Source organism: Mytilus californianus, unplaced genomic scaffold (genome assembly GCF_021869535.1).
Source record: "Mytilus californianus isolate M0D057914Y unplaced genomic scaffold, xbMytCali1.0.p SCAF_5, whole genome shotgun sequence".
NCBI classification, from domain to species: domain Eukaryota; kingdom Metazoa; phylum Mollusca; class Bivalvia; order Mytilida; family Mytilidae; genus Mytilus; species Mytilus californianus.
In genome coordinates, this window is record NW_026262701.1 from 76,280,653 (window position 1) to 76,299,163 (window position 18,511).

Sequence of the window (18,511 nt, forward strand, 5' to 3'; positions counted from 1 at the left end):
TGTGTAAAATAAAAGTTGCAGTATGTTAAACCCAAGTCTAAGTAGGTTAAACTCTATATATATATATTTTTCAAAAGACCAAAAAAAGTGAAAAAGTATATTTTAACAAAACGCATTTGACTAACAGTTCGAAGAACGGATGTTCTTAAACCCTGCTGACTGCCATTGGCGATTGCCAAATAAATGGATCACAAGATGTAACAAAATGGACCTTTATTATGAATTAAATACCAAACAGAAAACAATAAACTTGCGGAAAAGATGGTATACCGCAAACATGAGATGCAAAAATTAGTACACCATATCCGGATTTCGACAATTAATGTCTCTTCAGTGATGTTAGGAATCGAAACGGTATTTGGAAGGACATATAATTTACCTCAATTTAGGATAGACACTTGAATTTTGAAGAGTCGAAATAGGATGAACGGATCCTATAAACCCGAAGGCAAATATAATACAAGCCCAAACGAAAAAATATAACCAAGTCTAAATTAAAAACAACGTTCAAACCTATGATTGCGTTGGATAAAAACCGCAATTTTTATACGTGTGCATGCAAAACAAATTTCTTGGTAGAGGGTTCTAAATACAGCACAAACAACATTTTCCAAAAGACCAAACAAGTGAAAAAGTATATTTAAACAAAACGTATTTGACTAAAAGGTCGAACAACGGATTTTCTTAAACCCTGTTGTATATATATACGTATATATATATATATATATATATATGTTAAACACCAACCTCAGTTTGTTAAACACTTTACCTTAAGTATCTTAAACACCATCCTCAGCATGTTAAACATCAGTCTCAGTAATGAAAACATCGTCCTCAATATGTTCAACATGACGCTTAGCATCTACAACACCTTTTTCATTAGGATAAATGCACAGCTTCAGCATAAAAAATACTAGCCTCAGTATGCTATAAACTTGTTTGAGTTTGTTTAACACCAGGATTAGTATTTTGAACACTTGCTTTAGCAGGTTAAACTCCATACTCAGCAAATTGTTAATTCGCATTAGGTAACGCATTTGATTGAGACATAAAAGCTCAGCACTTATTTTAATATGTTTACACTGGCTGCATTATGTTAAACAAACTAACTCAGAAGGTTAAGCTCTAGCCTCAATGTGTAAAACACCAGCCTCAGAATGTGGAATACTAGGCTCATTTTAGTTAACATTAGCTTCAGTATGATCAACACTATCTTCATTGCGTAAAACAACAGCCTCATGTCCGTATGGTAACCACCTTTGGAATGTTAAACACCAGTTTCAGTATGCAGAACACCAGCTTGAGCTGTTAAACATCAATCTCGGTATGTAAAACACCAGTCTCAGTATGTCAAACACCAGCTTTGTGTCCTTAACAATAGCCTCAATTTGTCAAACATATGTCTCTGTATGTTATACACAAGCCTTAATTGGTTAAAGCAAGCTTCATTGTGTTAAATACCAGTCGCACCATGCACAACATCAGCCTCAGTATGATAGCATTTTAACTTAGAAAAGTTAAAACCATCCTTAGCCTGTTAAACATCAGGGATTTCTCAAAATGTTAAATACCTTTCTGAGCATGTACAACACAAGGCTCATTATGAAACATTGCTGCTTCAGTTTGTGAACAAACAACCTCAGTATGTAATACACAAGGTTAAGTATGGTAAACACAAGTATAAGCATGTATATTACCAGGCTGTGCATTTTAGACACCAGTCTCAAATTGGTTGTGAAATTGATAGACAAACTCAAGTATCATATCAAAAGCATATGAAACGACCAAGCTTCGGCCGATTTTTTAAACACTGGCTTCAGCATGTTAAAAACCAGTCTTATTTTTTATAACAAAAAAGCCTCTGTATTTTAAACACCAGTCTGGAAATGTTTAATTCCTTAGTCGCTATATTATAAACCAGTCTCAGTATGTTATACACTTCAGCTTAAGTATATTAACACAATCCTCAGCATGTTCATCACCAGCGTCAGAAAGTTAATTTCTATTCTCAATATATTAAACATCATCTCAAGCATGCAAGACACCAGGTTATTTTTCGCGACGTGAAAGCCGACATATCGAGAAAAGATGCATTTTCGAGTGATTTTAATCATTAGCTTGAAAACGAGTACATGGACCCCTTTTTCTAAAAAAAAAGACATTTGACTTGATACTGTTTGAAGATTATTTGTTCCAATTTTTATGAAAAAATCACAGAAGAATTATTATTTGATTAGATAAATATGCAGCCAAAAATTCCGTTTTTTTTTAACCAAAATAATGAAATTTTAATAAAAAAAATTATGTTCTAAGACTTTTTACATAAATTAAGATCATACTGTTATAAGCAGATTTTTCATTTTTCTGTTACAAAAAGCCGCATGTGTTTATCATTTTGATCACCGTGGGACCAAAACTGTATTGTATGCCTTTAAATATTTGAGGATTTGTTTTTTACCACCATCCTCAGCCTGTTATACATCAGTCGTATTATGTTAAAAAAACAGCCGCAAACTGGTTGGAAATTTGAAAGGCATACAGTAGTATAACATGCAGCTATGATTTAAAATAACTGTAAGGCTTACAAGTGCATACACATTAGCCTCGGCATGCTAAACGTCAACAAAAGGAAGTTAAACATTAGCCTAAGCAGGCTAAAAAGCACTCTCTGCATACTATACACCACTCTCTGCATGTTAATAACATGAACGGTACCAAATTTTCTGCACTAGATGCGCATTTCGACAATCAATGTCTCTTCAGTGATGCTCGAGGCCAAAATATTTGAAAATCCAAAGCTTATTAAAAAGATGAAGAGCGATAAACCAAAAAGGACAAAAAAGTATAGCCAAGTAAAACAATGGTAAACAAAAATATAGTTATATTAAAGTGCAATACCCCGTTAGCATTTAATACAACTGTAAGGCTAATAAATGCATCCGCATTTGGGACTACGACACTAACAAGTTAAACACTAACCTAAGTATGTTAAACACCAGCCGTAGGATTTTAATCTCTAACCTTAGTTTGTTGAACACTAGCCTCAATATTTAAAACCCAAGCCTCATCATGTTCACCACTAGCCTTATACGTTCATCACAATCTTCAGTATGCTGACAACGAGCCCTCTTATGTTAAACACCAGTCTTGTATGTTAAACACCAGCCTCTTGCTGGTTGGAAAACTGTTACGTATACTTAAGTTCAATATTTAAGCATACATAAACACCTGAGCTTCATCATGTTGATCACCAGTTAGGAAAATAACTAACAAGACACTAGCCTATGCACTTTTAACACCGGGAGCAGAATGTTCAACATTAGCATCAGTATAATAAAAAAATCCTTACTATGTAAAACACAATCATCAGCATGTCAATCACTAGCCTCATTATGTTTCACACCATCTTCAGTATGTTGAACACTAGCCTCACTATGTTAAACACCAGCCTGTGCATGTTACACACTATCTTTATACTGGTCGGAAAATTGATAGGCATACTTTTGTTTAAAATTAAAGCATTCTTAAACACTTGAGCTTAAGCATGTTGAACACCAGTCTCAGTATGTGAATCACTAGGTGCTACTATGTATGTTATGCACTAGACTATATATTTAAAACTCCAGTTTCTGCACGTTAAACACTAGCCTCAAGCTGCTTATAACAAGCCTCAATAAGTTTAACACCTAGTTCAGTATATCATAAAACAGCCTCAGTATGTTTAACACCAGACTCATAATGCTAAACACAAACCTCATTAAGTTGAGCTTACATATATTGAAAACCAGCCTCGGTATATTCAGACACGAGGCTCAGTTTGAAAAATGCCAGATTCAGTATATTAAACACCAGCCTCAGCATGTTAAATACCAGTCTCAGTATATGAATCACCTGTCTAAATATGTTTAAAACCAACCTTCATATTTTCAATACCAGCTTCACATGTTAAACATGTTAAACATCAATTACGACATGTTAAACAATAGCATCTGAATGTTAAACACCATCATTATAATGTTTGGAAAATTGATTGGCATGCTTAAGTAATAGGGATCTCCATGACCTGTTTTATGATGGCTAAGTATCTTCCGCTATCGTCAAATGATCCCCGCCATCGTTAAATTATCTTCCGCCATCGAAAAATGATCCCCGCCATTGTCAAAATTTGTTTTGCGTTTTGCTATCTCCCGCCAATTTTGTTAGCAATTATAATCAATTGCATAATCCTTATGGTATAATAATCCAAAGGGTTCTCCTAATTACAGTTTAAATGACCTGAGGCATATCCTGCTAATCCTGTATAATAAACACATGAAACAGCTTGCACCTTTAACACAACTTTAAGACTTACAAAAGCAAGTTTACACACCCGAGCCTCAGAATGTTAAATACCATCAGTTGTGTGTTTACACTATCGTCAGCATGTTAAGTAATAGCCTGAATAAGTGAGGATGTGGATGGGGGTTTGAGAATAGAGAATAATGGGGGAAAAATAAGAATAAACAAAACTGGGCAAAAAAATAAAGAATAGATAATAATGGGGTGCTAAGATATAAAGAATAACTGCCAAAATTAAAGATTTGGGTATTATACACTGATTACAGAAAATAATAATGTCAAGAATACAGTTATCAGGTAATTAGAGAATAGACATTATTTTAAAAGATTAAGATGAATGAGCGAAAACATTTAGGAATACAGAAATGAAGGACTCCCACTCATACCCACATAAGTAAAATACAAGTATCAGCATATAATTAACTGGCTTCGTTGTGTTTAACACCAGCCTCAGACTGTTAAATACCAGTTTCAGTATATCAAACACAAGCCTCAGTATGTTAATCACTAGGCTCATTATATTTGCATGTAAAATACTAACTTCAGTATACTAAACTTTAGCGTCAGTATGTAAAATATCTGTCTCAGTATGTTAATTACCAACTCAGTATGTTAAACACTAGTATCAGTATGTTGAACACCAGTGTCAGTATAAGTATGATAAACACCAGCCTCAGGAGGTTTAATATCATGATCTGTTAAGTACGTATCATGGTATTATCATATATGACATTGACAAACTATTGTCTTTAAAGTTTAACACCCTACAGCCAACCAATAAATCATAATGGGACGGGTCTTGTTGCAATTCAGCCTTACACAATGTACTGTGTTGCCCTCCGGATTACCTCTGTAGGTACTGCTGTCGTTATGTATTTGACTCATTGGTGTATATCAACGATTTATTCCAAGAAAAAGTTGTGTGACGTCCTGTACATTCATACATTGGATTTAACGTGGTAAAAACATGCTCCAAAATTCATTAGGGCTCAGGAAAAGTTAGTTTTCAGATAAAAGTCATTGATTAAAATTAAATCTAGAATGTTTTAAATGTGATAATACAGGGGAACAAATATATACTGTTAAACATTTGACACCAAAAGTCATGCAGTATAGCATGTGATATATTAGAATTTAAAATCACACATAGCATTGTTCAAATAACCACCCCTGAAAAAGAAACCGGTAACTAAATTCGTTTCGAAAATTCACTAAAAATTAAAAAGAGGCCACCGGAGATTTTGTGAAATTTGATTCCTAATTTGAATTAAACGATGTGTAAATCAACAATATCTTGGATGAGTTTGGAAATCAGTGCTGATCAATTATTTTGAATGAAGTGATGGCCCTTGGAAATGTAAAGTTTACGAATAATTGCATTAATTTGATATAGAAAGGATTAGTATCAGCAATATCTAGGAAAGGTTTACCCTTTGAGATGAAAAAAAAAATGAAAACAAAACGTTATAAATTTCAGGAGTCCGAAGCGCTTTTCTGTACCATTATATAAAAAATTGCATTGTAAGTGCTCTTACAAACACATTGGTTTCGCAATTGTTACATCAAGTTTAAAAAAAAGGCTATTACGCCTGCACAAATAAAATATTTTCCCGAGGCAATGGACTTTAATTTGATTTTTTTGTTTATTTTTTTAATCTTATACAGAGTGAGTGGTATTTAATTCGTAACCATAAATCAACTATGAACATTTTCCCAGTTCATTTCCTTAAAGCAGAACATTCATTTTATAGATTAGCAGATTTTTTTTTAAAAAACTTGTGTTGACGCTCAAATATATTTTCTGTGAACTAATGACCCATATTTTTTCGATGGACTATTGGTCAACCAGAAAATGATCATGTAACATATGGGCAGGCCAGTACGCATGCGTTTGTCAATAAGTTTAAAATTAAATATCGTGTGTATTCTACTGATCAAATAAGAATAATAAAGCACATACGTAACTACAATAACTCTCCAAAATACAACATGTGTATTTAATAAGATGCGTAAAAATAGACAAATTGTAATATGTTTATATTTGTAATCACATGTACTTTCCTTTTAAAATTTATTTTTCTAAATATAAGCACATGTTATCATGTATAAATTTTGACAATAGCGACTTTAACTGCAATAAGGTGTTGCATGCTACACTTTCTGACATTAATTAGGGACAATGTTTTTTTGTTTATTTCCCTCCCTCTGTCAAATCTCAAGGGTTGTCATTGTGCAAACGCGGCTTCATTATTTGGTTGTTTGAAGGTTAAAACATGTCAATTTACACACAACCATACAATAATTCACACTTAATATCTGCTTCAATTTAATTTTTTTGGTTGTTGCAGAGCAAAATAAAAGACGACGTACCATTTTTGCATGTTGCTAAAATAAACAAAAAGGACACTCAAAAATAGATGTCAAGTAGCAGCCTGTTTCTTATTATAACTGATATTCAATAAAGCCTTATTGCAAGGAAGAGAGGTAATTTATATAAATCATTACAGGGTTAATAGCGGTTATTGTGTAAACGATAACTTCTATTACGTACATTACTCTGTTTTATTTTATCACAGAAACTTACAATGCCCTAGATGTTGTGTACAATAAGGTATTGATGACCTCTGTAGCAGAAGATGAAAGTAAACAAGATGAAATACAAGAAGCTGGCCGCACAAGTGGTAAACATGCAAGTGATGTATCACAGCAGTCAGAAGCAAGCAAGTCAACGTCCTCCCCTGGACATATCCCAGGGTATCCTTCTCAACAGACTAAAGCAGACCAATCTGTGTTACCTAAGCCTTCCTCCAGTATGCATCTTACAAAAGAGCAGTCAAAAAAGAAAATGAAATCAAAAATGACCAAAGATGAAATAAGAAAGAAAATGGAGGAAATCCTCAGGAGTGGAAATTATAAGATAAAAGTTGGAAGACTTATCTTCTGGGACTTTGGTGGACAGTATGTCTATTACACAACACATCAGACCTTTATGACGTTCAGAGCTTTGTTTCTGCTGGTTATTGATGGAAGCAAAGGATTGCATGATCAGGTCCTGGATGTGTTATGCTTTCCAGGACAACACATGATACCAACTCCTGCAGGTATTTTTCATTAAATGAGTTACATAAGTCGTAAAACCTGTATTGTATGCGTTTGAACATCAGATAGATATGAATTACAAAACAAAATGCTCTATAGTTTACAATATGTTATATTCTATGCGGCAAATCTTGCAAATTATTTGTGTTTCTACCAGTCTTTTGTAGTCATACTATTTGTTGTATTTTCTACAGGAAGTAACAATCGAATTTTCTGGAAATTTGGTATTTTGCAGTGTGATTCATTTAAACATCCATCACTCATCAATTCTTCTTTTAACCGAATACTTATATATTCTCACATCCGATGACAATTTATAAAAATAACGACGCATTTTTCTGAGAAATAACAGAGCAATGCTCTATGAAATTAGGAATCAAAGCTTCATGTGTGGATGTTATACAGCTGTGTGATTTATTTTCGCATCCATCAGTTATCAATTTTCTGTTAACTAATTACATAAAGAATATCATGCTTGAGCAATAGCTCACAGTTCAACTTTTTTACTTTAAAATTTGGCAAAGAAAAATAGACTTAAACTTTAAATATACTGAGTCAAATTTTTTTCTTGTTAATGTTTTGGAGTACATTGGTTGGTTTTAAACGTTTCGACGTTTACAAGTGGTTGAAAGTTGAAAAAGCGTGTTAGTTGTGAAACATTTATACAGGTGAAAAAGTAGCAATAGTGGTACATTATTTTTTGTACGTCGAAGTATAATATAAATATTTCAAACTCATTTATGTCACCCGATGGTATGGTTTTTTTAAACTATCTGCAGTACAAGATATACTATATAATTCATGTATATGGTTTGTGCTTTTTACTCTTAATGCATGTGTGGTTCGGGGAATTTGTTAGCTGTGTTTAACGCCTTTCTGACAGGATTTTTACTTTGACTTAATTGTCATTGCTCATTAAAGTATATGAATTATCATGAGTTAAACGTGAACTATATGTCGTGGTTACAATTTTACAGTGTCCCGTTCTGTAACACAAAGTTAGTCCGACCTTGATCATATTCTCAAGTGTATTGGGCAAAATGATGTTTGTTTGTTACGTCTGTTATTGGCAGATGGTTGATTTACCTCGATAAATTGAAGATATATAAATCAGCATGAATGTATCAACACAGCCTTTGTTACTGATATAACTGTAACTTAATATATTTTCAGTTTTTCTTCAACACTGGGTCAATTCCATCCTGACGTATTGTAAGCCAGTATATAAAGACATTCCGAAGATCTTGTTGGTTGCAACACATAAAGACAAAATTAACGAGGTAATAACTAATCTAATTTAAACTCATGTAAGTCTCATGATGTCACAGTTCAATGAGTAAGTTACATATTGTTAACTGGTATATAAACCATGACCAAAACAGTACCATGGGTTAATGACATAGTAAGTGGCATATGACCTTTGATGACTCTGTACCGCGAGTTATTGGAATATTATAAGTGTGAATATGACCCATGATTGCTCTGTACCTTGAGTAAGCGATATATTATAAGTGTGAATATGACCCCCGATGACACTGTACCATGTGTTAATTTGGTTTTTTAAGGGCATCCAATACAGTTTCACTTTAAATTGTCATTTTTATAATTTTGAAATATGTTGTAGCCCTGGAGGAGTTATAAAATAAATCTCCAAATAAAACATAGGTCACCGTGCTTGTTTTCGAGAAAATAGAGGCTGAAAATTGGGGATTTTTGCACTTTAGTAAAAAAGTTGAGCAAAGTTATAAATATTTTGAAGTAGATATTCTTCGTCATAAATTGATAAGATTGGGTTCAGTCTGAAGCTGTGATATGTGAAAATAAGGGAAAAATAAATCCCGTCAAGAATTACTAGTTAATTATTCAAGCCATACTTAAAATTACGGATAAGATGCTCAAAGTGGGATATTGTTTTGCCTTAAAATGTGGAAATCGAGAGGTTCTTATAATGTCATTTTTCTGATTTTTTTTACATTAACTGTCTTTTGTCATGCTTTCTCCAAATAGCAAATAAAAAATATATGTCACCGTGCTGGATTCGAAGATAAATCCCCCTTGGTAACCTCAACGTAAGCACGAAAATGCACGACGTCGCTTGCTGACAATGTCGACGTCTCCCGCCAATTATTCCTGCAACTTGAAGGTTATCACCGACATTTTCCAAGTGTTTATATATTGCTTATAAAGAGCTACCTTAAAGTTATAATATTGTTTTGGAAATACAAAAGTGTGTATCATAAATACCTCTCTCTTTTATTATGTTCATGTTCCAAGTGAGAAACATCTCAGGTATAGTTATTGCGGACTGTTGATTTTTTTTACGGCTTAATTTAAAGACTCGCGGCAATTTAAAGCTAGACATGTCGGAACTGTACACAATCGTGTATTGTTGAAAACCATATGTTGACCTCTAAATGTTTTTTGTTTTGGTTGGTGGGATGCTGTTTCATGGACATACCCCCAAAACATCCTTTCATTTACATTGTAATCGCTTTTAATAATTTCACATTTATTCATAAAATCAAATTGTTATTCGGGTGAATGACTATAGTTTAAGAAAACTTTACAATAATTTTGAAATATTTCATAATTTTTGATCTGGCAAAAATGATTCAATTTATATCTAAAAAACGGGACATGTTACCTATACATGCATCCCTCATATGGTTTTGGTTTTTGTGTAATTTTTGTTCATCTCCCAAATATCCAACATATGCCGTCCGAAATTACAATTTTAAAGCAAGTCACTTAAAGCATGTATAATCTGATTAATATATGTTCAGAGATACCATATACTGTTGTAGAAACCTCAAAGTATAGCTGTGATGATTTTTTAACAGATTTAAAGACCTTTTAAATAAGTTTATCAGTGTGTAATAAATTTATTTAAAAATGGCTCTACCTCTTTTGGTTCTGTACTAATAAATTGGCGTACATTCTCCTCGTAATAACTAGTATTTCATGTTTTTTTTTGTAAAAGTTTCGATTTAAATCGGAATACTTTCATTATAGCGTAATTTTGTTATTAAATTACTATATAGTATTTTAAAAGTTGTATCAACTAATTGCGGCATAACATTATTATTGCGTCTTCTCATATTTGATATAAATAAATGGAATACAATGTTCCGTGAGGAAATTTACTTCTTTTGAAGTGTTGATGTGGAATTACAATGAATAAAACTGGACGTTTGCGCTATCTGAACTTTCGATATAAAATTTGACACAAATTGATATTGACTTTGCTTGTTACTAAAATGCGCCGTAAAACTATTTTTTGTGTGCTGTCAGAAAATCGGATCCGAATAAAAATTCCATCAGGAATGAATGATAATAAAAATGATAATTGGCATGCTTTATGTTAACACCAAAAGGGTCAGTTGTCTTAAGATTGTTCACTATACGATATTTTGTTGACTTCATTGATCAAGACCTCTCAGAACCTTCAAGACAGGAACAGCAGAAACAGTAATAAGTGTTTAATTTCTTGTGATTTTATATATCAAAATGTTAGAATCAAAAGCACTAATTTTGAAGGCATAGAAGTTGACGTGTGTAAGAAACATAAGTTGGAGCATCGTTTATACTAAATACCGTTCAAGCAGTTTTTTATTACGGAAAATCACACGGATGACGTCCCGCCGAAAGTGACGTTTTGCGGGAATTCGAACGCTTTAACGTTGCGCCAATAGTTAACTCCCTTCAAACTGTATCGGATGCCCTTAACATCTTAAAATTATTAGTTTGTGTTTGACCCCTGGTGACCTTGTACCATAAGTAAATGCTGTCTTATCCGATTGTTTAATGTCACTTGATGAAACAGTACCATGAGTAAGTGATATATTACAACTTGTATGAGTAAATGCTACGTAAGTGTTACCATGATATAGGTGAGGGATGCCAATGATATAAGTAAGTGTTATCGTGGTCTATTTAAGTGTAATTATGGTTTCAGTAGGTTAAACGATCGTCTAAGTAAGTATTGAAATGACCTAAATAAGTGTAAACGTGGACTTGATACTGACATAATGTTTTAAGAAGTAAAACTATAGTCATGGTATAAGTACCCTAAACACGATGTTAATAAATGTAACCATTGTCCGAGTAGGTGTTGTTGTCGTATAAGGAAGAGAAACCGTGCTCTGAATAAGTGATACCATGGTCTAAGTGAGTGAAACCATGGTATAAGAAAATGTTACCATGGTCTTAGTAAGTTTTGTCAATGGACTAAGTACTGCTTTCATGGTCTTAGTAATGTAACCATGGATTAAGTATTGTAACCATATACAAAGTGTTTTACCCAAAGACGAAGAATTGTAAACATCGTCTTAGTAAATGAAACTATGGTTTAAGTATCGGAAAAGTAAAATAACAAAAATACCAAACTCCAAGGAAAATTCAAAACGGAAAGTCCCTAATCAAATGGCAAACTCACAAGCTCAAACACATCAAACGAATAAATAACAACGTAAGTATTGTTATCATGGTCTCAATATTATAACTATGGTCTAAATATTGTAGCCATGGCTAATAATTTTTACCATTGACTAAGTACGATATAAGTGAGTGTTATCTTAGTTTAAATAGGTGCATCTTCAGTATGTTGAACACTAGCCTCACTATGTTAAACACCAGCCTGTGCATGTTACACACTATCTTTATACTGGTCGGAAAATTGATAGGCATACTTTTGTTTAAAATTAAAGCATTCTTAAACACTTGAGCTTAAGCATGTTGAACACCAGTCTCAGTATGTGAATCACTAGGTGCTACTATGTATGTTATGCACTAGACTATATATTTAAAACTCCAGTTTCTGCACGTTAAACACTAGCCTCAAGCTGCTTATAACAAGCCTCAATAAGTTTAACACCTAGTTCAGTATATCATAAAACAGCCTCAGTATGTTTAACACCAGACTCATAATGCTAAACACAAACCTCATTAAGTTGAGCTTACATATATTGAAAACCAGCCTCGGTATATTCAGACACGAGGCTCAGTTTGAAAAATGCCAGATTCAGTATATTAAACACCAGCCTCAGCATGTTAAATACCAGTCTCAGTATATGAATCACCTGTCTAAATATGTTTAAAACCAACCTTCATATTTTCAATACCAGCTTCACATGTTAAACATGTTAAACATCAATTACGACATGTTAAACAATAGCATCTGAATGTTAAACACCATCATTATAATGTTTGGAAAATTGATTGGCATGCTTAAGTAATAGGGATCTCCATGACCTGTTTTATGATGGCTAAGTATCTTCCGCTATCGTCAAATGATCCCCGCCATCGTTAAATTATCTTCCGCCATCGAAAAATGATCCCCGCCATTGTCAAAATTTGTTTTGCGTTTTGCTATCTCCCGCCAATTTTGTTAGCAATTATAATCAATTGCATAATCCTTATGGTATAATAATCCAAAGGGTTCTCCTAATTACAGTTTAAATGACCTGAGGCATATCCTGCTAATCCTGTATAATAAACACATGAAACAGCTTGCACCTTTAACACAACTTTAAGACTTACAAAAGCAAGTTTACACACCCGAGCCTCAGAATGTTAAATACCATCAGTTGTGTGTTTACACTATCGTCAGCATGTTAAGTAATAGCCTGAATAAGTGAGGATGTGGATGGGGGTTTGAGAATAGAGAATAATGGGGGAAAAATAAGAATAAACAAAACTGGGCAAAAAAATAAAGAATAGATAATAATGGGGTGCTAAGATATAAAGAATAACTGCCAAAATTAAAGATTTGGGTATTATACACTGATTACAGAAAATAATAATGTCAAGAATACAGTTATCAGGTAATTAGAGAATAGACATTATTTTAAAAGATTAAGATGAATGAGCGAAAACATTTAGGAATACAGAAATGAAGGACTCCCACTCATACCCACATAAGTAAAATACAAGTATCAGCATATAATTAACTGGCTTCGTTGTGTTTAACACCAGCCTCAGACTGTTAAATACCAGTTTCAGTATATCAAACACAAGCCTCAGTATGTTAATCACTAGGCTCATTATATTTGCATGTAAAATACTAACTTCAGTATACTAAACTTTAGCGTCAGTATGTAAAATATCTGTCTCAGTATGTTAATTACCAACTCAGTATGTTAAACACTAGTATCAGTATGTTGAACACCAGTGTCAGTATAAGTATGATAAACACCAGCCTCAGGAGGTTTAATATCATGATCTGTTAAGTACGTATCATGGTATTATCATATATGACATTGACAAACTATTGTCTTTAAAGTTTAACACCCTACAGCCAACCAATAAATCATAATGGGACGGGTCTTGTTGCAATTCAGCCTTACACAATGTACTGTGTTGCCCTCCGGATTACCTCTGTAGGTACTGCTGTCGTTATGTATTTGACTCATTGGTGTATATCAACGATTTATTCCAAGAAAAAGTTGTGTGACGTCCTGTACATTCATACATTGGATTTAACGTGGTAAAAACATGCTCCAAAATTCATTAGGGCTCAGGAAAAGTTAGTTTTCAGATAAAAGTCATTGATTAAAATTAAATCTAGAATGTTTTAAATGTGATAATACAGGGGAACAAATATATACTGTTAAACATTTGACACCAAAAGTCATGCAGTATAGCATGTGATATATTAGAATTTAAAATCACACATAGCATTGTTCAAATAACCACCCCTGAAAAAGAAACCGGTAACTAAATTCGTTTCGAAAATTCACTAAAAATTAAAAAGAGGCCACCGGAGATTTTGTGAAATTTGATTCCTAATTTGAATTAAACGATGTGTAAATCAACAATATCTTGGATGAGTTTGGAAATCAGTGCTGATCAATTATTTTGAATGAAGTGATGGCCCTTGGAAATGTAAAGTTTACGAATAATTGCATTAATTTGATATAGAAAGGATTAGTATCAGCAATATCTAGGAAAGGTTTACCCTTTGAGATGAAAAAAAAAATGAAAACAAAACGTTATAAATTTCAGGAGTCCGAAGCGCTTTTCTGTACCATTATATAAAAAATTGCATTGTAAGTGCTCTTACAAACACATTGGTTTCGCAATTGTTACATCAAGTTTAAAAAAAAGGCTATTACGCCTGCACAAATAAAATATTTTCCCGAGGCAATGGACTTTAATTTGATTTTTTTGTTTATTTTTTTAATCTTATACAGAGTGAGTGGTATTTAATTCGTAACCATAAATCAACTATGAACATTTTCCCAGTTCATTTCCTTAAAGCAGAACATTCATTTTATAGATTAGCAGATTTTTTTTTAAAAAACTTGTGTTGACGCTCAAATATATTTTCTGTGAACTAATGACCCATATTTTTTCGATGGACTATTGGTCAACCAGAAAATGATCATGTAACATATGGGCAGGCCAGTACGCATGCGTTTGTCAATAAGTTTAAAATTAAATATCGTGTGTATTCTACTGATCAAATAAGAATAATAAAGCACATACGTAACTACAATAACTCTCCAAAATACAACATGTGTATTTAATAAGATGCGTAAAAATAGACAAATTGTAATATGTTTATATTTGTAATCACATGTACTTTCCTTTTAAAATTTATTTTTCTAAATATAAGCACATGTTATCATGTATAAATTTTGACAATAGCGACTTTAACTGCAATAAGGTGTTGCATGCTACACTTTCTGACATTAATTAGGGACAATGTTTTTTTGTTTATTTCCCTCCCTCTGTCAAATCTCAAGGGTTGTCATTGTGCAAACGCGGCTTCATTATTTGGTTGTTTGAAGGTTAAAACATGTCAATTTACACACAACCATACAATAATTCACACTTAATATCTGCTTCAATTTAATTTTTTTGGTTGTTGCAGAGCAAAATAAAAGACGACGTACCATTTTTGCATGTTGCTAAAATAAACAAAAAGGACACTCAAAAATAGATGTCAAGTAGCAGCCTGTTTCTTATTATAACTGATATTCAATAAAGCCTTATTGCAAGGAAGAGAGGTAATTTATATAAATCATTACAGGGTTAATAGCGGTTATTGTGTAAACGATAACTTCTATTACGTACATTACTCTGTTTTATTTTATCACAGAAACTTACAATGCCCTAGATGTTGTGTACAATAAGGTATTGATGACCTCTGTAGCAGAAGATGAAAGTAAACAAGATGAAATACAAGAAGCTGGCCGCACAAGTGGTAAACATGCAAGTGATGTATCACAGCAGTCAGAAGCAAGCAAGTCAACGTCCTCCCCTGGACATATCCCAGGGTATCCTTCTCAACAGACTAAAGCAGACCAATCTGTGTTACCTAAGCCTTCCTCCAGTATGCATCTTACAAAAGAGCAGTCAAAAAAGAAAATGAAATCAAAAATGACCAAAGATGAAATAAGAAAGAAAATGGAGGAAATCCTCAGGAGTGGAAATTATAAGATAAAAGTTGGAAGACTTATCTTCTGGGACTTTGGTGGACAGTATGTCTATTACACAACACATCAGACCTTTATGACGTTCAGAGCTTTGTTTCTGCTGGTTATTGATGGAAGCAAAGGATTGCATGATCAGGTCCTGGATGTGTTATGCTTTCCAGGACAACACATGATACCAACTCCTGCAGGTATTTTTCATTAAATGAGTTACATAAGTCGTAAAACCTGTATTGTATGCGTTTGAACATCAGATAGATATGAATTACAAAACAAAATGCTCTATAGTTTACAATATGTTATATTCTATGCGGCAAATCTTGCAAATTATTTGTGTTTCTACCAGTCTTTTGTAGTCATACTATTTGTTGTATTTTCTACAGGAAGTAACAATCGAATTTTCTGGAAATTTGGTATTTTGCAGTGTGATTCATTTAAACATCCATCACTCATCAATTCTTCTTTTAACCGAATACTTATATATTCTCACATCCGATGACAATTTATAAAAATAACGACGCATTTTTCTGAGAAATAACAGAGCAATGCTCTATGAAATTAGGAATCAAAGCTTCATGTGTGGATGTTATACAGCTGTGTGATTTATTTTCGCATCCATCAGTTATCAATTTTCTGTTAACTAATTACATAAAGAATATCATGCTTGAGCAATAGCTCACAGTTCAACTTTTTTACTTTAAAATTTGGCAAAGAAAAATAGACTTAAACTTTAAATATACTGAGTCAAATTTTTTTCTTGTTAATGTTTTGGAGTACATTGGTTGGTTTTAAACGTTTCGACGTTTACAAGTGGTTGAAAGTTGAAAAAGCGTGTTAGTTGTGAAACATTTATACAGGTGAAAAAGTAGCAATAGTGGTACATTATTTTTTGTACGTCGAAGTATAATATAAATATTTCAAACTCATTTATGTCACCCGATGGTATGGTTTTTTTAAACTATCTGCAGTACAAGATATACTATATAATTCATGTATATGGTTTGTGCTTTTTACTCTTAATGCATGTGTGGTTCGGGGAATTTGTTAGCTGTGTTTAACGCCTTTCTGACAGGATTTTTACTTTGACTTAATTGTCATTGCTCATTAAAGTATATGAATTATCATGAGTTAAACGTGAACTATATGTCGTGGTTACAATTTTACAGTGTCCCGTTCTGTAACACAAAGTTAGTCCGACCTTGATCATATTCTCAAGTGTATTGGGCAAAATGATGTTTGTTTGTTACGTCTGTTATTGGCAGATGGTTGATTTACCTCGATAAATTGAAGATATATAAATCAGCATGAATGTATCAACACAGCCTTTGTTACTGATATAACTGTAACTTAATATATTTTCAGTTTTTCTTCAACACTGGGTCAATTCCATCCTGACGTATTGTAAGCCAGTATATAAAGACATTCCGAAGATCTTGTTGGTTGCAACACATAAAGACAAAATTAACGAGGTAATAACTAATCTAATTTAAACTCATGTAAGTCTCATGATGTCACAGTTCAATGAGTAAGTTACATATTGTTAACTGGTATATAAACCATGACCAAAACAGTACCATGGGTTAATGACATAGTAAGTGGCATATGACCTTTGATGACTCTGTACCGCGAGTTATTGGAATATTATAAGTGTGAATATGACCCATGATTGCTCTGTACCTTGAGTAAGCGATATATTATAAGTGTGAATATGACCCCCGATGACACTGTACCATGTGTTAATTTGGTTTTTTAAGGGCATCCAATACAGTTTCACTTTAAATTGTCATTTTTATAATTTTGAAATATGTTGTAGCCCTGGAGGAGTTATAAAATAAATCTCCAAATAAAACATAGGTCACCGTGCTTGTTTTCGAGAAAATAGAGGCTGAAAATTGGGGATTTTTGCACTTTAGTAAAAAAGTTGAGCAAAGTTATAAATATTTTGAAGTAGATATTCTTCGTCATAAATTGATAAGATTGGGTTCAGTCTGAAGCTGTGATATGTGAAAATAAGGGAAAAATAAATCCCGTCAAGAATTACTAGTTAATTATTCAAGCCATACTTAAAATTACGGATAAGATGCTCAAAGTGGGATATTGTTTTGCCTTAAAATGTGGAAATCGAGAGGTTCTTATAATGTCATTTTTCTGATTTTTTTTACATTAACTGTCTTTTGTCATGCTTTCTCCAAATAGCAAATAAAAAATATATGTCACCGTGCTGGATTCGAAGATAAATCCCCCTTGGTAACCTCAACGTAAGCACGAAAATGCACGACGTCGCTTGCTGACAATGTCGACGTCTCCCGCCAATTATTCCTGCAACTTGAAGGTTATCACCGACATTTTCCAAGTGTTTATATATTGCTTATAAAGAGCTACCTTAAAGTTATAATATTGTTTTGGAAATACAAAAGTGTGTATCATAAATACCTCTCTCTTTTATTATGTTCATGTTCCAAGTGAGAAACATCTCAGGTATAGTTATTGCGGACTGTTGATTTTTTTTACGGCTTAATTTAAAGACTCGCGGCAATTTAAAGCTAGACATGTCGGAACTGTACACAATCGTGTATTGTTGAAAACCATATGTTGACCTCTAAATGTTTTTTGTTTTGGTTGGTGGGATGCTGTTTCAT

The 18,511-nt window shown here is 33.0% G+C and overlaps 1 protein-coding gene across 10 annotated transcripts in view; it reads left to right on the forward strand.

The window, feature by feature from the left end:
* Window positions 1-18,511, forward strand: part of LOC127703064 (uncharacterized) — a 434,903-nt gene that overhangs the window by 386,938 nt on the left and 29,454 nt on the right. For all 10 annotated transcript variants that reach the window (XM_052207446.1, XM_052207448.1, XM_052207449.1 and 7 more), the window contains 2 exons: window positions 15,539-16,063; window positions 17,235-17,341. In XM_052207446.1, coding sequence (XP_052063406.1) covers window positions 15,539-16,063; window positions 17,235-17,341 — 632 coding nt within the window. The remainder of the gene's footprint in view (window positions 1-15,538; window positions 16,064-17,234; window positions 17,342-18,511) is intronic.